The sequence below is a fragment of the Coloeus monedula genome (genome assembly GCF_965178545.1).
Source record: "Coloeus monedula genome assembly, chromosome: Z".
Lineage (NCBI taxonomy): Eukaryota > Metazoa > Chordata > Aves > Passeriformes > Corvidae > Coloeus > Coloeus monedula.
Window position 1 is genome coordinate 71,517,899 of NC_138822.1, and position 26,701 is coordinate 71,544,599.

General features: G+C 39.2%; 1 protein-coding gene across 1 annotated transcript; it reads right to left on the reverse strand.

Moving 5' to 3' along the window:
- Positions 1–718: 718 nt before the first annotated feature.
- Positions 719–24,064, reverse strand: C7 (complement C7). The gene is made up of 18 exons (XM_082302255.1): positions 23,964–24,064; positions 23,615–23,670; positions 22,845–22,920; positions 21,775–21,916; positions 20,833–20,974; positions 19,918–20,056; positions 19,139–19,261; positions 17,739–17,982; positions 16,980–17,093; positions 16,387–16,553; positions 15,147–15,375; positions 14,400–14,571; positions 13,945–14,032; positions 12,579–12,711; positions 11,604–11,795; positions 9,341–9,437; positions 4,234–4,418; positions 719–2,290 (listed from the first exon to the last, which is right to left on the reverse strand). The coding sequence occupies exons 1-18, from the start codon at positions 23,967–23,969 to the stop codon at positions 2,103–2,105; spliced, it is 2,493 nt and encodes an 830-aa protein (XP_082158381.1). The 5' UTR covers positions 23,970–24,064; the 3' UTR covers positions 719–2,102.
- Positions 24,065–26,701: the final 2,637 nt, after the last annotated feature.

A 26,701-nucleotide genomic window follows, 5' to 3' on the forward strand; every position in this document is an offset into this window, starting at 1 on the left:
AGGAGTCTACAGAGAAGGAGCTGACTGGGCTGAGAAGTAGGAGGGGAAAAGATGGAGTGGGTACTTAGAAAGAAAAAGGAGACAAAAAGGATCTTTGCAAAGATTTAGATGGGTCAGATAAATAGTGATGTCAGGGACTGAATGAAGCATCTGAAATGCAGCCTTCATTAATATTTTGGCTGCCTTATCTCAGACTAATTTATTTTATGGACACAGAGAGCTGTTCCTGCTGATGTATTGAGATGATTATCAGGTAACTTTATTATTTTTTGGAACAGGAATTCTCAACATTTCTTGAGGCTCTGTGCCGGTTTTCCACATTTCCCTGTTTGAAGACATGAATCACCAAGTCACTATTATTTCTGTGCTATCTATCAGGAAATTTCCAGGTGATTTTTTTCCTGCCTTCAGCAGCTATAGAAGCTGTTGTTACTCAGTGGACTCATGGTCCAATCACATGTTGTGCCAAATTCCACAAGAAAAAGGTTAGAAACTGTAGACAAGAGACTTAAGACTAATCAAGTAAACAAACATCTGGGTGCTCTACAAACTATTACCTGCTACTCCGGGGCAAATAATAAAGAGAAAATAGCTGATAAATTTATTTGGATTTTATTCTACTTGTTTTCATCTGTGTGCCATTCACAAAAATTTATTATTTGCTCAAAAAGGAAAAAACCCCAAACCCCACCACCCACCACTATTTTCCAGACAGCATAATGGTCATAAATGTCAGGAGATCCTTTCAGTTAGTGTGTGACAACCTTCCCCTCCAACATGGCTACCCCCACAGAGAGAGACTCCAAGGAAAGCCACTCTTGTTCTGGCTTACTCCTTACTGCCAGAATCACAAAGCAAAGCTTTTCCAGCTGAGGGTAAGGCTTATGCAAGAACACTACTAGTAGAAACACGATAATCAAAAGAGATATTTAATCTTACTATATTACTGACAGAAATAAAATCTGTTGCTGTAAAAGCATACATACATATCATACATGCTGGTAGTACTGCACTTAGCTGAACACCCACTTGCTGTCCAGCCCTTTGCCCTTGTTTGCATCCAAGAATAGTCAGAAGGGATGGGACTGCCAGCATGGCTACCAGAATGGACTTGCAATATGTAAGCAAAGATGTCACTGCCCAGCTATGCCAGAGAGAATGCTTAGCTATGTGAGGAAAAAGTGTAGGAGACTTCTTTTATTTGGGAATAGTCTTTGAAGATTATCCAGTGGTATCTCCAAGGGGACTGCATGCAGAATGTCTTCATTGCTGTAAAGATGTGTTTTCCCTAATAGCTGCCTTTGAGAAAGTTTTGCTAAGGCAGAAGCCCTCTTAGTGCAACGGCCTTTAAGGAAACCAGTCTTGGCACAAACATAAATACATGTGACAAATGCAACTGAGTTACCTGTGCTTACAAGTGTAGCTCACAATAATAATAATAATGACAATGTAAAATGGTGATTTTTCATGAAGTGGTTCTGTATATGAGAAGCTGCAAGCATAGATGTATTCTCATTGCTTTAATGTCATATTACTACTAATGCACACTGTTTTGACCTTTAAGTGCATCAGGCTCAACAACAGGTTCAGTTGTGTGCAGACTGTTTGCTCAACTGAGTAGTGCATGGTAGAAAGAAGCTGTTTTGTTAAAAGAGAAGAATCATACCTCTTCCACTGTAAAGCTGAGTCTGTATGTTTTGCTAATCTAAATCTACTCAGTGCAAGCATATGTTTCTGTGGCTTTAAGAAAAACATATTTATGATGTCAGACATGGTAATTCATCACTATAATAGCTATTTTGGCAATTGCACTTCAGCAATATTTTTTTAATTCTGATGGAAATATGAAGTAAATCTGCCGGTGGTAAGGCTGGTGCCTAAGCAAGAGCTCTGCTGTGAGCAGTAGTGGCAAGTGCATCTCTGTCTAATGAAGAGCCTCAGGCCTTGATTCAGAGCTGACCAGATGCACAGTCTCATCAGCTGCAGCGGATTTCACAGCAGAGCTCACATTTGGCAGAGCAAGGATCAAAGTATGTCCTGCCCAAGAGCTGACACATTTTGACATATCCCCCAGCAGTAAGCAAAATAAAGTGTAACGTATCTTATTTACTCTGCGTGTCGCAGGGCCTGATGCTGACAAGGGTGACAGTCTCCCCGTGGCACCTGAGCAGCCCAACCTCGCACTCGGTCATGGTCTGAGGAGCACCAGAGCCACTCACTTCAACACAGACCTGGACACCTCCCTCCTCACACAGCCCATCTTCATCACAAACACAGATGCTGGATGCCACTAAACAAAAGCACAGAGGAAAAACACTCAGGATAACATCCAAGTCATCAAAAAACCCCCACACAGACTAAAATGTTTCCAGGAAAACTGTAAGACTGAAAGCAATTTTCTGGAGTGTGCTCAGCTTTCACAAGAAAGACATGGACCAGTTGGAGCAGAATCTCAGGCAAACACAAAGATGATCAGAGGGCTGGAGCACCTCTCCTACAGAGACTGACTGAGAGAGTTGGGGTTGTTCAGCCTGGATAAGAGAAGGCTTTGGGGAGACCTTACAGCACCTTCCAGTACCTAAAGTGGGCTTATAGGAAAAATAGAGACAGACATTTCAATAGGGCTTGCAATGCTAGGACAAGGGGTAATGGTTTTAATCTAAAGGAGACCATATTTGGACTAGATATGAAGAAGAATTTGTTAGGATGAAGGTGGTGAAACACAGGATCAGGTTGGCCAGAGAGATGGTGAATGCCCCATCCCTGGAAACATTCAAGACCAGCTTGGACGGGGCTCTGAGCAACCTGGTCTAGTTGAAGATGCCCTGGGTGATTGCAGGGGGGTTGGACTAGAGGATCTTTACAGGTCCCTTCCAACCCAAAGAGTTCTGTAATTCAATCATTATTTCCCTAACCTAATTCCCTAATTCTTTCAGTAACATTAGCTGACATTCAGGCTCAGTGAAAAAACTAGAAGTGAAAACAAATCATGCACTGCTGGAGCTTCCTCTGCTTGGAGAGGTTGATTGTGCTTGTGGTAAAAACTTGTTTAAGGTGCCTCAGATGCTGTACTCAAAGGCTTCTCTGATGTTACTGCTTGAACTGGTCCATGTATCTACTACTCTAGAGCTCAGATAACTTGTAAGATGAGAAATCTGTCTTTGAACACTAACAAACTGATCATGCAAACCCTTACTAGTGGTATCTATATTTTCATAAAGACAGTTTCATGAAGATCAAAGGATCTACCCCTATAAATAATGTGTGTAAATGTATCAGTGACAATCAGGTAAGAAGATTCCACCTGATATTTAATTTCCATAACTGGCTTTTTTTGGTGTTGTATGCATTTTTTTTTGCCTGTCTTTGCTAAAGCTCCAGACAGTTCTGATTTTTTTCTTGTTGTTGTTGTTATTATTTTTGTCTGTTCAACCCAGCTAGACAAAACAGATGAACTCCTATCTAGTAATCCTTTTTATTTTCAAATTATGACAGTAACTGTGCCTCTAGCTTGGGCACTTCTAAAACCCAAATTTATTACTTCCATCTTCCCATTCCTGGCAACCCTCCATTAAATGCAATGTAGTGTAAGACACTTAAGGAAAATAAATCAGGGAATTTGAAAACTTCCACTGCAGACAGGTTACAAAAAACAGGAACTATTTCCTCTGAGGGAAGAGACCTCACCTTTAATCATTATATGAGAAACTGGGCATAGACAGTGAAGTACAACAGTAAGTGGCTTTCCTAGCTAGCATACAGTAAGATTTTTAATTCATAGCCACAGGATCCTGCTGCGGAGACTGCTTGGCAAATTTCAGGAAAGGATTAGTTACTCCTGCTGGCAGTAAGGATTCCTGCAATTGCTGTTTTAAGGAATCTAAACAGGCAGATACAGTGAAAAAGAGTAGGGCAGGGTTTTCACCCAAAGGAGAAAGTGGACCAAAAGGATGATTAACAGGGACTAGGAATAAGCTTTCCCTGCATATAGCACATTTTGTTACAATATCCTGCAGGGTTTTCTTTTCCAGGGTTAAAAATTCCTGCCATGTTTGGACACCAAACACTGGATGATGGTTTGAGCCAGCTTAGCAGTGCCTGGTACTTCTAGGAGGGACTGTAGCTGCCATACCAGGACAGACCAATTGCCCAACTGCTGATGTGTAACTGAGGATAAAGATTTCCTTTTAGTTATATGAACAATTTTGCTTACAATTGTGAAGAATCTCTTACCATTGCATTTTTCCCATGAACGGCACGATCCGCATGGTATTTCAGCTGCCTGGGGTATTTTGCAGTTTTCTGCATCAGTCAGAGAGTATTTTCTGCCCATGCACTCCAAGGCATGCATCTTGCAAACAGTTAAAGGCATGTTTCTCTTGGTTCTTTGATCTGTAGCGCAGGCGTCCAGGGAAGGACTGAAAACAAAAGCAGGAATTGCACTATTTAAATGTGCTTTATCTTGGTAACTCTTAAAAAGAGCTGAGGGAGTGGAAAACACTCAGAGTCCAGTTCCAACTTCTCTGTTTGTTTAGGTACATCCTGAGTGCAGCAAAGAAATCAAGACATAGACATGCGGACAGTCCAGACTTCTTCCTTTTCCACAGGATGCTGCACCTCAGCCGAGTCAAGATCTGTCCCATCTGAAGGACAGGGATATTACTGTCTTTTTGCCATTGTCCTCAGCAGCAGTGAGAGAGACTTTAGTTAAAAATATTTCAGATCTCAATTATTCTCTAATTTATGACACATGCATGAATATAAGTACATATACAGAAAACACTTCTTATGCATATATGACATATACAAACATGTATATATATTAAAATATTTTATAAGTATTTCTTAATTTTGAGGTGTTCAAATATACTTTAAGATTTTTATTCTGCTGTCCTTTAAAATGCTCAGCTTTTACTAAATAATACCTTATGATTGACCATCAGAAACCAAGATATTTCTGGAAACACACATACATATCCACAGAAATTTTATGAAAAAAAATTACCCAGAAAAATTGCTTATTTCTTGAAATATGGATAGAGCTTTAACACCCACATAAATGAGCTTTTAAAACTCGTAATAACAATTCTTGGACAACCTTAAATGGTGTTTGCTTTGGGGACAGTTCCAGGAAGTTGCCATCATTTGTGCTTCATGGTCTAAAGTGTAGGAGGGGAGGAATAAAACCCTTCCATTACTTCAATTCCAGGAAGTTGTCATTATTTGTGTTTCATGTTCCAAGTGTAGGAGGGGAAGAAAAAAACCCCTTTCCATTACTTCTGAGTTTTAATCTCGAACTCCTAGCTTCTCCACTTTTTCTCAATGCAATCAGCAGCATTTGTGTGGAATGAACAAAAGAGTGACTATCTGGAGCAGAGCATGCCTGTGCTCTCCTGGGTGCACTTCACAGACATGGGTAAGGGGCTTCATAGGGTACCAGAGAGCAGAGATAGGCTCCCAGGTGATGAAGAGCTTTGAAATTCAGCCTCTTAGCCTAATTTTCAGCACAGCACCTCATTTTGAGCTCACAAACATTCATACTGAAACTTTTGGTGTTTAATAGGCCAGTTCTGAAAATCAACCTCAGCTAAAGAGGTGTTTGGTGGGGAGAAGAGGCTTATGAGGTAGAGGCAAATAGCCCTAATGAGCTCCATGAGGCTGACTGAAGGGGAGGGTAACCCCTGTAGGAGAAAGGAAGAGGAATTTGGAAGATGGAAGTCTAGTAAGAAGGCCGTAACTCAAACCTCGCTGACTTAATGTCGAAGCATTAAGGTAACTTTTCTTTCCTTTTTTTTTTTTCTTTTTTCGTTTTCTTTTTTTTTCTTTTTTCCCTTTGAATTAGGAAGTGGGTTTTGATCTATAAATAAGGCACTAAGGAAAAGAGCCTTCTCCAAGTTTTGGGAATGGTTCTTAGAAAGATGATTTTGAAGCCATTTAAAAGAGCTGGCTTTACTGAAATTTTAAGATACCTGTAACATAGTGCATCTTTAAGGTATTTAAAATACTGTGTGGCCTTCATTAGCTGAGCCTGAAAAGTTTGGTGTATCTACCTGTGCCCAAATATTTTTATTAATTGTATATATCTCCCACTTAAGTTAGCATCCTCAACCAGAACAGGTCCCTTAACTGCTGTGCTGGGTCAAAATACCACCAGGCACCTGATAAAGGAAACAGGTCCACTTGTATGCATTATACTGTTTGGTCATCTGGCTGCACAGCCCCTAAGTAGTGGAGCTCTGATTTTTATGTGAAAGTTATATTTACAGACAGAAGTATAAGAAAAACTCCCTGTTTATACATCAGCTTGAATTTTAAAGAACGAAGTGTGTTCCGGGGAAAGCAACTAATCTGTAATTAAATTTCTAAATTATATTTAAAATTGTTCAGATGTCTTCTTTACTTGCCTAGGTGATAAATCTCAATATCTGAGTCTTAAGGTCAAAATCTTGCAGAGAAGATAGCTTAATTTACCTAAAAATATTAAGATCAGACCTTTTCAACAATCTTGTCTGCTTTACACCACATTAGCAACACCCAATAGAGGAAAGGGAGCTGATTTAACCAGCTGCCAAAGTTTGAGCCCAGGAGTTCATGGACCATGTTGCCAAACTCTCACTAGAGTTCAATGCCTCATACTATCTTGAGAGTGGTTTACATATTTGCTATAGCTGGGTCAGCAGAAGAAAGACAGTGGAAATCAACATATTAAGATGCGTAAGAAAAAGGATGGAGAATCTGCACTCATAAGAGAAATTAATAATTTGCACTCATTGCTGAGAAAGTATATTTCCCAGGGCTGGCAACATCCCAATAGTGCAATAAAAATTATTTGAGACAAGGAATAATCCTTGTGTAAAGTGAATGTGAGAAATTCAATACTTTTTACCTGAAAAAATAAGGTTAAGAATAAGAACAATATTTCACTAAAGCACATATTTTGAGAAATTAATTAATATCTGTTAAGTCCATAAATACCTTCTCTCCCTTTCACCTGCAATAAGAGGTAGGAAACTTTTGGTGAAGTGAAAAATCCATCATGCTAGGAATGATTTTAACTTCCTGGAACTATATTTGAGATGAGAAGTTTTAATATAACACAGACCAAGAACTCTCAGGAGAGACATAGATGCTATGCAAATAAATTTGGAGAAAAAAAAGAGGGGATAGTACTTAAAAATTATCAAATCTCATGTTTCACTGTGGAGATAGTTCATAGCTACCGGAGGCTGAGGTTACATCTGTATTAACACACTGTACTCTGGCCCCTTCCATGTGCTGGGGACAATTTAAACAGATCAGTGGTGTCCCTCTTTCCTCAGAAGATGGGGACTGCATCAGACCAGAATGGTCTCTGATCTTAGTCACTCCTGAGCTGTGCCTGGGAATTATCCAGGAATTGGTCCTTGTCAGAGGTCTACCAGGAACTGCTATAGCAATTTAGCAGCTCTGGTGCCGGGGATCATTCCCTTGCTGTCACTGATGAGGACAGATGCAGCCTAAGGCATCCATGAGGGACAAATTACCAGCCAGTTCTAGGGTTCTTGTGCTGTTCTGGGCAGTCTCTGTTGCTAGTCTCTTGGAAAGTGAAAGGATGGAGGATAGGCCTGAAATCATGGTGTTCCTGAATTCCCACATGAACTCTTCTTGCTCCAAGCTCTCTTCAAAGAAGAAGCTGCTGTTCAAAGTCACTGCCACAACAAAGCAAGTTAATTCTGCTCTCTGAGGAGGGGTCGGACCAAGATCTGCTTACATGGTTTATTCCTATAGCCTTAACAGGCTGGAAGATTAGTCTACTTTGACAGCTTATGATTTACCCTTCTATCATTAGAGGCATTATTTCAAAACAGTGAAACAATGGCATCAGGTAAAAGGAATGATGGTTATCTATATTCTTGCCATTGTGAAGATAATTATAGAAAATAGAAACATGGGAGTAGTAGATTAATTACAAATGAAGCTTCAATGCATAACTAAATGTAGTTCATTTAACTTCCAAGGTTATTGTGACTCTGCCTGGGGCCTTCCCTAGCTCTGTGACTCCCCTTGTATTCTGTGTAACTGACCTCAACACATACATAAACCAGAACTGGGTTTACAGCCGTCAAGAGTAAGTATCAAGAGTAAGATACAGTACAGTATCAAGAGAAAAAGAGCAGGACCAGGCTATGTAAAATATTTAGGTGCTTAAGGATAGGAATCGTTTTAGATTGCAGAATTATTACAAACCTGGCACTTACCTTTGCATGCAAGAAAATGGCCTCAGACCCTAGGGAGCTACCCAGTGTATCTGCATCTGAACTAAGCTCACCAATTTTAATTTTGAGGTGTTCAAAGAGTGCTAATTTTGTCTTAAAATCAGAGTCACCATGCTCTTAAAATCAGAGCACTCTTGGTCTATGTGCCTTCTGGAAAGTACACATGCTGCATGGAAAGTTCTGCTATCTTGAAATCACTTGAGACAACATCAAAGTTTCTTCCTCCTACTACACATGGGTAAGACAAATTTGGTCTGTTATCCTGAAGCTTCCAAACTACTCAGCTCAGTCACATAAACCTGGCCAGATTTCATATCTAGAGCTCACACCCACTTAATAGGAGTGACTTGATAGGAGATGTCATCCAGTCTATGCAAACCAGCCCAGATGCTGGAGTGCTGAGCTCTTTGGCACATCTGGTCATCAGTGCCATTTGGTCTCAAGTGTCTTCCACTGTTACTCCTGTTTTGGTTCTCTTACTTTTGTGTTTTGCAAGGAACTGAGAGACTTACTCATTTCTTTACATTATTTCTTCTGCATTGCTTATTGTGGAATATAGGCTTAGATAAAACAGGAAATAGCAAACTCTAATCTGCAAGTTATGAGGCCAGGAAAAGTGATGTGACTGGTCTATGAAAACTGCTGTGTAAATATGAGATGAAATTAGATTACTGTGCCTTTCATAACCCCCTCGTCTCTCAGCAGTAAAAAGAAATCTGCTTTATTTCACTAGCTTATTGCTTTGATGGTTTGTGTCCCAAGGGCCTCTGTTTTAACTTTTTCTCAGTCCTCTAAATCTTGAAAATATAATTTTATTTTTTTCCATCTACTTCACAGATCAAGTGAAATTATGCCTTCACCTTCTGTCATCCAACAAATTCCATCACTGCTAAAACCCACTGACAGTTCTGACAAGGGAGGTAAGTGATGAACAGGACACTGATTGAGCTGTAAAGCAAACCAAGTTCAACATCTCCTTCTCATAAAAGTAAAGCTTTCTCCTCTGTCATGGACTGAAGACTTAGGAAATATAATTGGTCTTGAATAAAGTGAGAATCTAATTGCCAAATTGAGCCTGCACTTACCCACACTCATAGGGCATTTTGCACACACATTGTGACTGATGTACTTTCTCCCATGGCTGACATTTAGGCTCTGTCACTTCTGGTTTCACACTGGGCACTGAAATAGAAGAACACAGTGATATCAAGGATCAGAAAAACAAGGGTCTACTCTGAAATTATCAGTTGAGTTTAAAAGGCACTGAATTACACAGTCATGATAAAGTCACATCCTACATGGTCATTAAAAGTTACAGGGAAGTAATCAACAGTATTAAAAAGATATGACCCTTTGCAAAGTTACTGTCCAGTAATTTATCCATGGGTCACCAGACATATAGAAAGAGACAGGTACTATGTTAAAGCTTAAACATTCATCTCATTTCTGAAGCAGTTATTTGTTTCTGCCAAATTTAGCACTGCTGAATCATAGCTGGGAACAGTTTTGTCATTAGCTTTCAGAGTCATTGACTTCACTGCTGTCGCTAAAAAAGCTAAGGATCCAAACCCCTATGTAACCCAAATATCTTTATACACTGATGATAATGAAAACTATGAGTTCCATCACCAATCCTCACTTTGTAACAACTTTAAAAAATGAAAATAATAGTAATTATTGGGAAATTTTCATCCTTGCAGATGTACCATTCTTTAAGCAGAGAGTTGTACTCTAAATTTTGCTAAACATCTCTGTAGGTTTTTGTAGCGTGTTAACAGCAAGACTTTGCTAAATCCATATGGACACCATTTCTGAGGAGGTTTAATCCTGATTTTTTTTTTTTTTTAGATTGTGTTTGCTAACATGAAAATTTAGTACTCTAGATTGTTGCCTTTCTTAAAAAATTATCTCCCTTAAAGATTCAGAGGTGAAATTTTCACCAAAAATCACTGCATTTTCTTCATCTCTTCAGTAGTTGGCTGCATAGTGACTAAATACTCCCATCCAAACATATGTGTGCCACTGTGTCTGTGTATACTTATCTTCATAATTTTTACGCTTCTTATCTTATACTCGAGTGTTTAACTGTTACTAATCCAAATGTTGTCCTTTTATTGTTTATACTAATATAATGCTCCCATACAGCCAAGCACAAGCTGTTTCTTTCTTTCTGAAGGGAGAATTTGAAACTTCCCAATTATTGCTGGAATTTGAGAACATGATGTTAGCAAAAGAACCAAAAAACCAAATGAAAATCAGTCACTAAGGCTAAGCCTAAGTAACTGGTAACAGCAGTTCAGCACTGCTACTCTGGCAGTCTAGCAGCAGCGAGTCATTTATGTACAGCTATGCTCTTCCTTCCAAAATCACTACACTTCCTGTTGATGTGTTTATGACAGCAGATGATTCACACCAGGAATCTCACAGGACTGTTGCCTTTTAAAGTCTAAGCCTGACTGTCACCTTCCTCTTTTTGCAGGTGAGGCAATGTCAGCAGCATTGGCTGATAAGGAGAGGACAGACAAGAAATGCAGGAGATGTGCCTAGTCTCCCACAGCAGTGGCTGTTGTCCCCAGTCAAGGGTCCCCCCAGGTGTACAAGAACATCTGGGACTTCAGGAGAAGATGTAGCAGGCTTGAAGTACAAGCTGCTTGGGTGCCTCTGTGTCACTGATCAGCGTCACAGCAGTGCTCAAGAGCAGTTCTTGTTTGTCTTCCACAGTTGGAAAAGATGACTTAGACAGACTTGCTCAAAGCTATAGCCCATTCCCCTTCTGCCACTGCCTGCCCGTATCAAACCAGAGCTTGAACAGCCAACATCATGAACTTAAAGCAGCATTTTCCCACTGCTTCCAGTTCCTGGATATTTATTTCATATCAGCTGTCTGACTGCCAGATCAGCAAAAGGAGTCACCCAGACCTGTCTTTCTCTGTCACAAGAGGCTCTGGTGCACTGAACAGTTTCTAGATAGAAAACTCTTAAGGTGTAGTTCATATGGTGGTGGTGTTATACAACGTGTGAAAAGTGAAACATATTCGGGTGGCAGAATAGACAGCATAAATCCCAGGCAATCTCTTAAAATAGTGACAACACTCGATAGCAATAGGGAAGTGGGAAGCAAAAAGCCTTAACAAAACTTCAATGAAATGCCTTCAGGCATTTTGTTTGAACAGACCACAGAAAACACACCCCCATGTTTTCTGTGCTTCTTGCTGGTGATGTGAGTATGGCTTCTCTATCACTGTCTCAGCAATAGCTCTGTCTATATCTAAACTATATAAAGCTTAGTTGGAAAGAATCTCCAGGAGAGAAACTCCTGCATTGTACTTGAGGACTGCAGTGGCTTACCTGGTCTCTTGCACTGGATAGTCTTCACATCAGGAGACCACTTGAGGCTGGGCTCACACAAAATGGAGTGTGCCCCTTCCAAGTGCATGCCGTGTGGACAAGACAGAGCTATTCTCTCACCGATCTCGTACACAGGTTTCCATGGCTCTCCTTGCAAACCCCCCTCCAGGTCAGGCAGGAGACATGCAGTTTCTATGGATTGAAGCATTTGAGATAGCCACAGTAAATCAGTGGATTACATAAAGCAGTCAGGTATTTTATCTTTTCCAAAACTGCTTATCAAATGGAATGGTGAGGTTAGCTGACATTCCTGCAGAAACATACCAGTCAGGATATTAACTCATCACACCAGTCAAACATGCAAAACTAAGGACACCATCACAGTATCTTCTCCTACTGCCTGCAGGTGCAGCTCTAGCTGTATGAGGGCTTTCCTGTCCTTAGGACCCATGTTTCTGTTCAGGGTCCCCTACTAGGCAATAGCTTCCTAGTAGAGGGACGTCGTACATATGGAACCCTACAGGGGTCTCCCATACAGGGAGACCATGTTCTGGTACACAAGGGGATGGCCTTTAAACAGCATGGAGTGGCATTTGTGGGCAGTCAGTCCTGCCTGCAAGGAGGAAAGGATCCTGTTGAACTGCAGTGCTGAAAATTCTCATGGTTCTTGCATATAGCCCTAGCACTGAAGTAAGCAACAATGTTTGTTTCCACAGAAAGTAAGTCCTGGGCTGGAATTTAGTCTCCCTCAGTTTCAGCCTTCCTTAAAACTAGACTTTATGGGTGTGTTTCTACTTCAGCCTTACAACATCTGGATTCACAATAGAAGTAAATTTAGACCTGATTATGTCTAGGGAACTAAGAAATACAGGTGTGTCTTTTCCCCCATTGTAGTTGAAAAGCAAATGTTCTGAGATGGTCCACTGGAATTCAGCAGTGGAACTGTATTTCAAAACAAGAATCAGTTAGACATACCCTGGCAATATCTCTCTCCAACTTGCCACTGTAAATTACTGCCACACTTAGCAACAGGTTCACCAACAAGAGAATATCCATGTTTGCATGCATAAACAATGCTTTTCCCAACAGGGTAGGAGTTTTCAGCATTCTGAAAGACAATAAACAGGTGAAATTTTGGATATAAAATATAAGAACTACCAGCAGCACTGAATTCCCTTGGATTCCAGAACTCGGTAGCTGAGGACAGTGAGAAATATTATTGCTACTCTACAATGCACTGATCAGAGAGTCTGGAATATTGGGGGCAATCCTGGTTATAAAGTCACTAAATGTGATCAAAAGGGGCATGGAACTCTAGTTAGTGCTCTCTTGAGGGTGTATAAACAAACTGCAAATATGGCTGTTATCAAGAATTAGCAGGGCAGGATAAGATCTTTAACAGCCGTGGGCTGTGGGGAGAGCAGTGGAGAGTATATGGCTTTGCCAATATTTAGGATGGCATGTTATCAGATTTCTAAAAGTTAACATGATGGACTTGAAAACACAGGTTTTTCTCATTTTATATCCTACTGTCTTCTAAGGAGAGATCTTATGAAAAAATAAGACTACTCCATGAATTTCAGGATTACCTTTGGTCTGTGAACCAAAAATATCAATATAGGAGACAACTACTGATTACCAAAAAAAAAAAAAAAAAAAAAAAAATCACTAGCAAAAGAGGAAGGGCAAAATTTTGGATTTTTCCTCAGGTTGCAGTTGTGCAGAGGCAACTAATGGATTTTTAACTAATCCTTTTATCTATTTATTGAGCAAAGAGACTTATGACAGCCTGATAACATGAAGAAGGCATAATCCATTCCTCCAAGGGAGGAATTTAGTTCCCCTCGTTAAATAGGCATAAGCTGTGGTGACCCAAGTATGTTACCAGGACTTCGTTTCACCAGGGAACAAGAAAGTGGAATAGTGAGTTACAGAGAGAAGATTCCTAAAATCTGTTTATAATTTTGTTATGGACTTCCTAGATGACTGAGCATTTTTTCTCTCTAGTTTGCTGTGATTTTATATGTAATCCATGTGGCTCAGCAAATTTTTAATACATATATGGAATAAAGGAAAAGTAGATGACTTTTCTCTGTAGGTACCATGGTCCAGAAAAGCAAAGAGTTTTTTCTGGTTTTGGAGGTGGGGCTTTTTTGGTTTTATCCAATTTTTAGTATCAAGTTTTGGATATTGTCATGTACAGTGAAAAATGCTGCAAGAGCTGCTATATAGTAAGCTTACCAAGAGAAATACAAATTTGCAAGTGAACATCTATATTAACAATACAAAAGACATTGCAGGTAGGGATAGAACAGATAACAGAGCAATAGAAATAACTTACTTGAACAAATCCATTTTCTAAGAGAGGAGGAGGTGAACAAAATTCTGTAGGATTTATGGATAAATCAAAACAGTGTGGTTCAATCAAGCTATGAAGCAAACAAAAGTACAGTTTAGTGTGAATTTAGTCTTCTTTCCTTTCAAAATGCTACACCTCTCAGTGAAGCCCATTTTCAAGACTATTATGCATACATTTACATCATGATTATATTGAAATCAGGCACTGCTAGCCTATCCAAGAGAGCAGTAAATAGAATGCTGTCAAGTTTACTGGCTTCTACCTCATTTTCTAGCCTTATCTTGTATGACATTCACAGCTTCTGAATTTCATTTTCTTTCAACTTAAATATTAAAGCTCAGTAAGTGATCTCCTTGAATTCGATAGTTTATGCACCCCTCTGAAAAAAAATTTTAAATCTTTCAGCTGTTGTGCCCCAAGTGTTTTTTATTGCTTACCGAAGATGCTGCAACTCTTCATCTTCGCATGCTCTGCTTTCATGCTGCTCTCCCAGGCAGGCCTTCCCACCACCACGCGGGGATGGGTTGTTGCAGGTTCGACTCCTAGATTTCCTTCCTGCTGAACAAGGACTCCAGGAAGACCAGCAGCTCCACTGTCCATCAACAACACCTGTGCAACATTTGGGAATATTTGGTTTAATGCGAAAACCACTCTCCTTAAACCACTCTCTCTTTAAACCATTTTCTTTGAGTGGTTTAAAGGCACAGGCTGTTCAAAGTTAGTGATGACCCCAACTGTGCCCTTATAGAAAATTCCAGATTGCAATAATCTACTCTTCCATCTTCCCCCAACTTTTACACAGTTTAACAGAGGCTATATATTATCAGATCATGAGAGAACATAAAACCAGCTATCACCTACTACTAACTTCAAAATTAAAAAGTAAAATTTTTGAAATCATTGACAATTAATTTAGGATATGTACTTACTTACAGATGGTTGCATTAAGCAGTTAGTATTGTCCACTGTATTTAACACTGATAATAAAATGAGCCCTTTGCTAAGGACTGTTTAGACATGCTAAACAAAGACTCAGGCTTGGCATGACCCACCCCATGCTGTTTGTTTGCTGTGATATCTCACCCTAGCAGCCACTGCACGGGTATGCAGTGTGACAGACAGACTCTGGAAGCAGGAGAGCACATTTTGCCACTTCTAAACTCCCAGCTTTTAAGAGTGCTGACCTGGCTGATCTTGCACGAGAGCTCCCAGCTCACAAGCTGCTCCAAAGGTGTAAGGCTTGCAGTAACACACACACTGTGTTCCTTCCACAGCCGTCTCACCACCGTTCTGGCAAGGCTGACATTTGCAGGGATCATTTTCAGCCATATATTCTTCAATGGCTTGTTTTAGGTAATGCTTTTTGACTGAGGAACAGGGCACTTCCTTTACCAGCTCATACAACGGTGTTAGCTACACAGAGTAGGGAAACAAGCATATTAAATAGTTATGATTGGAATATAAGAGTTTATAAGCACATTTCATCACGCAAAATAATTTGTGACATATGCTTCTGCACATGGGAGTTAGCACATTAAATGCTGTAATTTGCTAATTAGCTAAAATCTTATGTTAGTATTTAATATTATCCTTTTTATGAAAAGGCAGTTCTGCTTAAAAGCATCCTTTAAAGCTACTGGTATATCAGTCACATTTAAACATATTTGAGCTATGAGAATACAGTTGACATAAAAGTACAACACAGACCTCTAACGTATAGTAACCTGAATTCTCACCCAGCTGTTCCCAGCATAAAAAAAAGGACATTTAAAGAGCCCACTATGGCATTTAACTGAACAGTGATCAAAGGTAACAAAAATTGAAAATATTTTGCCTTTAAATTGACTATTTCATGATATTGTATGCTTTTACATTTAGCTGAAAACTTCCTAACAGAAATATTTGGGATTTATACCATTCTTGATTTTGTGGGCAGTTCCCAAAAGGGACATAGACAAGATAGCAGTGAATAGAGCCATGCCCAGCTCTGAAGTGTCTGAGCTGGAGAATCTCCAGTTATGTTAAACTTCTGGGTGCAGAGTGAAGGTGGAGAGATAAAAGGGATATGCAGAAGTTGGCAAGTGAAGTGGAAGCCACACAGACATGCCCATATGCGTTTCAGGAAAGGGGCTATCTCAAATCTGGTCTTTCTCCAATGCTAATGTGACCCTCTATTCCTAACCAGAACTCCACTAAATTCACTGACGGCTGGTATTGACCTGTCAATGGACTTAGATTTCTGATGCACCTGATTGTACTGGCTTTGCAGCACTTTCTTCCTGAGCATTTTCCTTTTTTTACAAAATGATATGAAAACAAAATGAGTGTAGACCATGGTATGATTAATCACCAGCTGTAGCTTAGTAATTTTTCCCCTTGAGGTGGTCCCATCTGCTCACCTCTGCTTCAGGAAAATAGCCTTACCTTTTTTTTAATTACTCTGGGATAGTCTGTCACTGATGCAGCCCACAAGGTGTACATCCGACTGTTCCCAGCAGGATTATCCAGGTCTAGATAACTAAGGCCCGCAACAGCACCTGGGCTTCCTCCTTCAATATAAGGGTCTCCTTTAATTTTATTGCCACTGCTTCCTGCAGATTCAGGATAAGAAATACACAAAGTATAGGCATTGCTATGTTTACAAATGGAAATAGAAACAGTACACACAAAAACTCTGTTAGCAAGTAGTGAAAGAACTCACTGGTACAGTTCAACCAAGCACCTGTGCCTGGATCAAGAGCTCCTGCACTGGTCATATATAGGAGGTATCTGTTTTTGCAGGTGTCTTGGCAGCTCTAACTTAGGGTGTCCAGGAAAGTGCTATTTAGTGGGAAAGCATTAGCAATAATTGACAACTGCTGGAGAGCCTTTTAAGCCAGACACTTGATGTCTGAGTTCAGCATGTTAGGACAGAATTCAACAAAGTTATCAGCACCTGCTCCTCATTTTGACAGCTATTTAGGATGAGATGACAGATGGATACATGACAACTGTGTGAGTCGCTTTTGAACATTTACCTGAAGAAGTCAGTAGAAGTTCATCTAGTTTGGTGCATTCCTTTTTCTTCTTTCTCACAATGAGTGCATTCCAGCCTGATGAGGTACACTTGTACAAGTCTGTTATGCTGACACCTGCAGATAATCCATCCATCCATTAACAATACTGTACACAGAAAGTTTGTTGGATTCATTTCCAAGTTTCCCTCTGGCTAGAGAGGTCATTAAGTACTACACTTAAACTAGAAGGTAACTAACTAGCATTTGTGTGCTGTGGGAAGATCCACACATTGCTGAAGCTTATGGATGAAGGCACAGAGGTGTGAGGTGTATTTGGGAACAGTTTACAGCATCATTTATTTTCTCAGCAGCCCCTTACAGCACTGCTCCAACTGATTGCCATTATAAGCACCACTCTGATGTTTGTTCTGTTTGGAATTTCTTCTGGTTTACACAGTTTTTTACCCAACCTTCATCTCCATGTAACCTTTAAGCTTTATTACTGTTTGAGATTTATATTCAAGTTTAGCCTGAGAAGGTCCTAAACTGACTATCAGATTTTTGCTACCCAGAGCACTGCAGGTCACAAACATGGATCTAGAATTAAATGCCATGGTTTCAGCACATTTTATAGTCTTCTTTCTTTTGCCCATGAAGAGAATGTGGTAACTTCTAGAAGTCTGTTACTTGATTTTAGACATTAGCTGGAAAAACATGCATATAAATCTTTATTCTTGATTACTGACTTTGCTTTCTGCAACAAATAGTCTAGTACTCTACCTTCTGCTTTCATTTTGTCAGTATCCATATAAAAAATAACTTTGTAATGTCCTCCCAGAGACCCAGACTGTAAGAAGTGTGTCCCAAACTGTTCAATAAGTCTTCGGTAGACGCTGTACTCGTAGACAACTGGAAGGTTGAACAGCTCCTTCCAGAAAGGCTCCGCAAGAGTGAGAAAGTCTGGGCGGTTGTTAATAAACTGAGCAACTTCCACACTGTTCTCAACAACCATCAGCTGCTTACTCTGGGGGAAGGAAAAGCCATCAGTCATGCTCCATGTCACTATCTGAGTGGCTCCTAATAGCCAGATGGCACACACATTCTGTTGGCAACTAACCAACAGCTTTACAGAGCTGTTAGATATGTCTAAGCAACACAGTAAATGCAAAAAGAACACCCTGAAGTAATGAAATATGGTTGGACCTTTATTTATAATTGCTGCAACATCTTTCTTTTCCTCCTGTGTACTTAAAAACTAGCATAAGGACAAGGTAGAAAGGAGAATATCACTCTTCAAAGCTAATGGTGGCTTTCAGAATCAGAAGCCTGGCAGAAGGTGAACAAGCTTTGACTGAAAGAAAATCACAGGCAGTACACTTTTTCTTTGCACTGTTTTGTCTAGGTAAGCCTTTTGCTGTAATGGGCTCTAGCCATTTTGAGGATGTTGCTTAATTATAAAATCGGATATCCCTATACAATACTGTTCACTTCTGACTCTCAAAGGTGCTTTTGAACTTGGCTATGCTGAGTCTCAAAATATGTCATTGTTAGTGTCTGCTTGGGTGGCATAAAATGCATACATTTTTTACTTGATTTTATTTGCTGTAAGATAGAGGTTGTACTTCATAATAGAAAATTACTCTCAAATTATTCATCTAATGTTCCTTTTAAAATAAGTTAAAGGCATAACCACTGTGACATCCTGGCTGTTAAAGACACCAGGTATCTCTCTTAATGGAGTTCTACTAATGGAAAATGCATTATAAAATAAGTTAATTTTAACCACAGAATTATTTCAATCTTTTTGCTCCAAGACACTGACCAAAAGGTAGCAGAAAAAAAAGGGGGACAATAAACCACTTGGAAAAAAAAGAGATGAATCAATTATGACAAGAAGCCAATGATTTCTCCCTTAAATAGGGAGAAAAACAGGTAGTAAATAAATAAATTACTACTAAATAGGTAAGGCAGAGGAAGAAGAAACAGCAGCAAACTCTTCTGGATTGATAAACAAACCAGTGATCTCTTTTTAAAGGTTTTATGGGATATTTACTGTCATGTAGTTTGTGCCAAAAATGTCTTTATAAAATAAACATTTTCATCTCACTACAAAAATACATTAATAAAATGATGAAAATATTTATGCAAAATATTAAGCTATAGTGACAAGTTATACATACCTTTTGCAGATTTTCATTCTGTGTGTGTTCGTATCTGTTTGAATTTTCATACCTATCTATGCGTTTCATATAAGACCAGGTGCTGTTGAAAAACTCATAACTGAAATCATTCTGAACTTTAACCTAGAAGGTGAAAGATAGACGTCAGTATGAAGAGCTTTGTGTAGGATTTAAAAATGATAACTTACAGAGTAGAGCAAGGCCTTACTGATGCAAAATAAGTTGATATGTTTTTCAGGCTGAATCCATTTTAGATTTCATAAAAAGCACTGCACACTATCAGAAAAACTTGGAAATGCATTCATTCATAGATATATACATATATATCTCTCTCAAGTATTTATGCTATGAAGTAAAGTACATTATGGATTGTTTGGCATGCTTTTGATAAATGTGAGAAAAACCAAGTCACTGAGACAGTGACTTCAAACAAAACATCTCTGGAACATCTACACAAAGCAAGTCAAAGCCCTGTATTTGATCCCCAAAGCATTTCTTAGGGTGCTTCAGGCCACTGCTTATGCTAAGGAGATTAGCTTTACATTCAGTCTGAGAGATTTAGAAATCACATCTAAGGAATTAATCCTTTTTTAACTTTTTATTTCAGCAAGATATACACCAATTTGTATTTCAAAATAATAAGCAACTGCAGAGAAGGTACAGGTGTCAGTGACCTGTGCTTAGGGAAGTGTACCTGCCAAGGGCCCCTGTAAGCTTTGTATTATTCTCCCAGTTTGAATCCTGACGTAAATATAAAGCTATGCTTAATGGAAACATACCTGAAAATTGTAAGCGAGAACACTTTCACTCAGCCTGTAGTATTCTCTCCTATCGCCGCTAAAGACCTTTCTGCATTGCCCTCCAAAGCTTTTTGTATGAATGACTCTTCCTTTAGTCTCACCAATAATAATATCAAAGCTACAAGAAGAAAAAATATGCCATTAAGACAAAGATGACAGAGCCATTATAACTGAGTGCTGCATCTGCAAATCATGATCACAGGCTGATTTAACCAAGGGGTTATCACCTGATAGATTTCTATACATGCAGAACTGCAGTATGCACAGCATGCTACAACATTGAAAGTGAAAGGTTGGTCTTGATTTGTCAACAAAAATTAACACATGTCGTTATCTCTATAGATTAAGACATTCGTATCTATCTCAAGTGATTTTAAGTTTTATTGTTTGAACAACTGCTGCCACACAGAAAAAACAGGGCATGCATTCCAAAATGTGGGGGGTTTTATTATATCAGAAGGGTATTGCATAACAAGTGATAAAGCAATACCACAGAAACTTAATTAATTTGCCAGGTTGCAGTTGGGATTTATAAATAGAAATCCATGTGAATCTAGAGTGCTAAATGCAACAGCAATGAACAAAAAGAATGAGCATTGCTGGCTCATTTTTTCCATGCTGAAGATCGTGTTACTAGTTGAAACTTGATTTCATATCTTAATAGCTGTCTTTCAACAGCAGGAACAAAAGACTGAAAGCTTTATTCTGTGCTTCAAGTCAAAGGACCTGTTCATCCTGCAGTGAACCACTGGCTTGGTGGAAGCACTTGTACTGAACACTTGCATATGGGATGTTTTACCATAAGCCCAGGAAATCTACCTGTACACCCAGAACTTGCAAACACATCAAAATATAAGTGCTTTTGGTACTACTGAGCCCAGCACAGAGCATTACCCTGCTCCTGTGAGTTCTGAATTCAGAGGCGTTTTGTCAATATCACACACAGTTCTCTTCTCTTCACATCGATCTTCATCTGCACCATCCTCCTCACAGTCCTGATCGCCATTGCACACTAGGGATCTGCTAATGCACTGACCTAAATCAGAACAAACATGCATCAGGAAAGAAGTGTTTGTTAGTTTAAAAATAGATCTCCTAAAATCAAAGCAGAGGTCCTATTAATCTACTACATTAATTAGCATATTCACTCCCATGATGAACAGCCTGTGCCCAAGAGGCCTTGTGGAACATTAAATGTGGACATAAAGAAATAGTGCACAGCACACTCAAGAGAGCCATAGCCATTCAAGGCTTATGATATATCAGTGAAACAGTTGACTTCTAGATCTACTTCCTAAGCTTTCACCCTTTGACCCAATCACTTGTGATTAACTATGATTGTCTCTCTAGTAGCACCAAAACATGTTTATCATGGTCCTTTGTGATAAATGCCTATCTACGAGATAATGTGCTCTTCTGTGAAGGTAATGGGAGCCGCTTGGATGCATTTTATGGAGCATTAGTTTCCATGATCCAGGTCATTTCATGTTTGGAAATAGCCTAGAACAGCTTTGAGACATCAATCTAAGGTTGCATTCCTTAACTACCTTCTTATAATGAAAAAACCTCTTTGCTGGGGCAAACGAGTAAGGCAGAATGAGTTAGAGAGGGTACCAGGGCTACAGCTTATTATCTTCAATGCTCTTCAGTACTCCAGATGAAATTAAAAACATGCATAATCAAGGCTGGAAACAAAGGAAACATTCACCTAAGTCAAATTCATCTGTAGATCAAGAATTCTGCAAATACATTGCCCATTTACTAAAGTTGAAAGATAACAAGGTTATTTTCTTAACTTCATGACCAGAAAATATTGAAACTGGTCTTGTGTGGTACCTGAGAAACACCTGAACCGATCACCACAGCCATCTTCCGTTGGGCATCCCCTTCTGGGGGTGCATGGTCTTGTTTCAAAGGCATCCCCAGAGCAGGGGTTTCCTCCATACTGGCCATAAACTGCCACTGTCCGTCTCCTAATCTGAATGCAAATCAAAGATCTTAGAAAATCCTGATGCAAAGCCAGAATAGTTTGCTACTGTGAAGACAATGCTACTACTCTAGACATTCACTATTTTTTCTAAGAACAACCACACCTGGTATTACCATAATATGGTAGCAAACTCTCAAGTTAATAGAAAGACAAGTCTTTTATCTACAAGGTCTTTAAACTGGTTCATGAGCTTGTCTTGGTTTGTTCAAAAATATAATATGTAACTGAAGGCAAGAGAAAGCTGCTAAGAAATTTAGGTGGGTTTTTTTCAATTTTTAATAGGACTAACCATGCCTGATATGAACTTAAGTTCTTCAAAGTAAACAATGTCATTAAGGAGGATGATAAAATCTTACATCAAGTGGGCTAGATCTTGTTTCTAAAAAAAGTAAGCACTGTCTCATGGAACATCTTTAATTTTGACTAATCCCTCCTTAATTGATATAACATCAAAGTAAATGAGAAGGAAAATCAAAAGCATCTTGCACATCAATAAAGTTGCAGTGTAAAAATCACCAACTTCTTTTCATTGAAGGTAACACTTTGCAACCAAGTTTTCTTCCCTTGTGACATGATGCCACTAATGAAAAATCAGTGAAATTGGCACAAACCAGCATCAGTGAAGGAATATCTGTGTTTACCAGACAGTTCAGCTGAGCTTTTTGAAACTATCACCAAAATAAAGAGAGCACAAATTATTTTAAAACATGAGCATCATAGCTTTGAAAGGAAACATATTGGGACAGACTAGAGAATTTATCTTCTTAGTTCTTTGGTCTTCAGCCTTCTTGTTCTGCTGGGGCTTTTGTCTGACACCTGATTTGGGGTTTTAATGATAGAGTGGCTTGTTAATTACTGGAGAATAAAGTACATGCTTATGAGGTTATGAATACAGAAAAGATGTGTCCATCTATACCTGTTTTTGAGTACAGCCATTGCACTCCGACCAAGGGCCAAAAGAATTCCAGCGGCAATGGACGGGAGATGAAGGGCTGCTCCAGTATTGGTTTTTGCATTGCAAAAAAACCCAAAACCAAAAATGAAACAAAAAACCCCAAACAAACAGAAACAAACAGAAACAAACAAAACCAAAAAAACCAAAAAAAAAATCCAAAGGAAAAGAGAAAGGAAGATCATCAGGGATTTCCATCCATAACCATGAGTGCAAAACTTTCCTAAAAGGCAAAGCAGACCTTCAATAATAATTAGAGGTATGACCAGGTTTAAAGCCACTTGGATTAGTTTTTCATGTGCAAGAATGAAATCAGTCCCAGCTTGTGCTTTCTGGCCATTGAAAAGAAGAAACTAGACACATACAGCTAGCTTAAAGATCAGCACCAAAAGAACTGCCAGTTTCCATGGGAGGCATCGGGGGTTCGACCTGTCCCTGGGACTGGGGCTGGCTTGGGGTAAGCTGGGCTGTTTCACAGACATGGGTTGCCGTGCCTCACACCACCACTGTGCGCTCTCTTCCCCAAGGCTGGCTGACTCCTCTGGGTAGAAGTTAAAGGACAACATAATGTCCCACTGCTGTCCCCACTGGTGGCAGTGGCAGAGCTCACACCAAACAATGTGTATTTCTCCCAGGAAATATACTTGATGACCCCTTGAAGCTCGGTCCCACATCACGCACCACAATTACACATGCTTAACCTTCAGCATGTAATTTATTAAATAAATTTTCACCTGGAAAAAATGGGAAAGAATCCTGAAACTTCCAGCAACAGAAAAATCCCCAGCACCTGAAAAGAAGTAAAAGCAAATTTACTTTGCTTTTCTGCTTTTTCCTCCCTTTTTAAGCTCATGCAGTTGTTCAAGGTTTCTGCAATCTATACACTAGTCAGCTTAAGAAACAAAAGGAGAATGTCACACTGATTTTCTCAGCTTTGTTGTGCAAGTTCTCATTTTTTATTTTTCTTCTTTCTTGCAATGCTGTCCAATTACTTTTTTCAGCTATTTCTCCATATAAATTAATATTTCACTGCACTTTCCATATTCACTTCACCACTACAAATTAAGTAAGCAATTGTCTTACCTTCATGTTAGACAAAATACTCAGATATACAGCAATTACCAGGGAAAATGCACTTCCAGCATTTTCAATTTGGATGCCAAAGGAGTCAGTCAGTCTGTCTGTTGCTGTTCATCTCTTCTCGCTCTGCCTTGCTATTCTGCTGTTCTTTCCTTAAAAGGGGTGAATATTGCCAAGGAATTTTAACCTTAACCCATCTAGTCCTCTCTAGGGACGCAGCCTGCTTTGGGAGCTGCTCACTATTTTTAAGACATATAAATCAAGGCTTGGATATATTAACTAGGGCTGGCAGAAAATTGTGAGCACTTAACTGAAAGAAGAATCATCTTTTCCTTATCTTCTCTCTCATAGTTTCTTTCCCCAGAACAAGACTTTTGAGAAATCCCAGGCCCCATACACTACACCACAGCTGAATTCACAGCTGCAGCAGGAAGAGGTGCTCTAGAATAAAGCTGATGTTGCTAAGGTTTCATTGTAAGCACAAATCTTCATTCTCCACTTCTGCAGTCATGCTGATTTTTGTGTATCAGATTTCACGTGAAAATCAGCTTATGGATCTGAATGCAAGTTTTGGTGAATTCTAGCCTGGTTCTGCATGCTTTTTGTGGAGATACTGACACAAAAGTAAGAACACTTAATTTTCTCTTTCCTCACCCTGCCATGTCCTCTTATTTTTAGTTTTGATTTTTTTTTTTTTCACTTTTCAGAGCTGATCCATTGCAGTAACAGCATGAAAATGCCACCGCTGGGGAAATTTACCTTCATTTATCCTAGAGTACCCCAGATAAACCCCTCATGGAAAAGTAGCACCTCTATGTGAAGGCTCCTCATATACTAGATCTCAGATACTACACCAATTTTGAACTGCTTACACAGTCCTCAGAAAGCTAAAAGCTTCATGTCATAGCATCACAACATGGTCAGTTCTAAGCCCTGCACTCTGTTGGCATGGTCAGCTTTCCTTAAGGAGATGCCTAGATCTTGGGTCACACTACTCCATTCATGTGGAGGATACCTATGGCCACTCCTCAGAGCCAATTTAGATGAGCCTGTCTTTGGAACTTTTCAGGTTTAGCAACTATGAATATCTTTGATAATGTATTTCACAGACTTTCAACACTTCTGTACATACTTGATTGCTTTTCATCAAAATCCTCATGCACCTATTTAATTTATGACCAATTAGTGTAACACTGACAGTGGTCATTTGCCTTTAAGGGAAATTATTAGAACAGAGTTAAGACCTTTAGTACCTGTCCCAGAATACAGGAACTGCAAAAATATTTTATCTATCCAGACATATGTCTTGATTTTTCAGTCAGCTGTTTCAATGGCTTAGATAGCAATTTCACTTTCTGTAAGTATATAATTAGCTATAATAACCCTCAAGATCAAGATATACTGTAATTTGGTCCCAAACAAAATATGCAAATAAATATAAAAGAGGACAAGTAGAGCTAGCAAAGGAAGTGTGTGTGTTGGCAGGGGTCAGGTCTTAATTAATAGGTAGTCAAATCATTAATAGTAATGGGTATCATATTCAAATGACTTTATACTGATAGAATGTTTTCCTGCAAAAAGTATTTCAGCAAGACAAAAATGTTGCACTGGCAGATGGTGTACAATAGATCTTTTAGTACACATTTTCAGGTACTTCAACCTAACGATTTTATCTTCTTTTATTTGGAAATAGGACCCTGCTTTTTTATTGATCCTTGCTTCAGGGTAACAAAAGCAAAGAAACTGAACCAAGATGGTTAGAGCTGGACTTGTGCTGCTCCTAGGACTGCAAGTCCAGAGGCCCCATGGCACTTCACTCGTTTGTAGTGGATGGGTGTTCAGTCTCTCCTCTAGAACAGTGGGACTGGGAATGGCTAATTCTTATTTCATTTCATAGGGTACTTACAGCAGATTTTTTTCTACTTAGCATCTAAGTTCTGAACAACTTATATAGTTTCCTACTTTTTTGTGTGTGTTATTGACACTTAAGACAATAAGCATTTTTATGTTTAAGTAGCATAAAAATCTATTTACATTTGGATTTTGTGACTGTGCAACACCTAGTACAGTCTCAGGTTGACTGACATGCAGTTCTACAATACCATCAGATACAATAAAAGGCCTGACTGGGGACCTCCCCAATGACCTCCCCTGATGGAACAGTAGCAAAGGGCAGAGTGCAACTTACAGAGAAGTGGAGGCTGATTTTCCCTTAGTGTTTATGAAAATTGCAACAATCTGGTAACCATTTTACTGTTTCATCATAGCAACTTTTTGTTCTTGCTAAACATTTCTACTGTGTATTCATAAATAAACCATCTTTAGAACTAAAACCAATGGTTTAGGGGATTAAAAGTGGAGTCATCTGAAAGATAAAAAGGGTTAGCCATAAGGCAGGGCACTTTTTGTCTTGCATCAAATGACAGTCCTAGCACAGGAGTGATTAATGCAATGCTTCTTTTGCTGGGCTAATGATATCCTGCCTGGTCTAGAGACAGCCTGAAAAGGTATTGTCTGTATTCTACTTCACACTAAGGTCAGTCAGAATATAATTATATCAATGATATTTCCCTGTAGGCTTCCGGCCTTTTATAGGATTGATGCTAAGGTTACTCAATCGTTTACCAAGCTTTAAATAGTCTCGTGTCTTCATTGTCCAAGTTCATTATGTATTACAGCCCTAAAGACAGTCTGTGCTCTGTGACTGCTGCAAATGCCAAGGTTCCAGTGACAACTGAGTG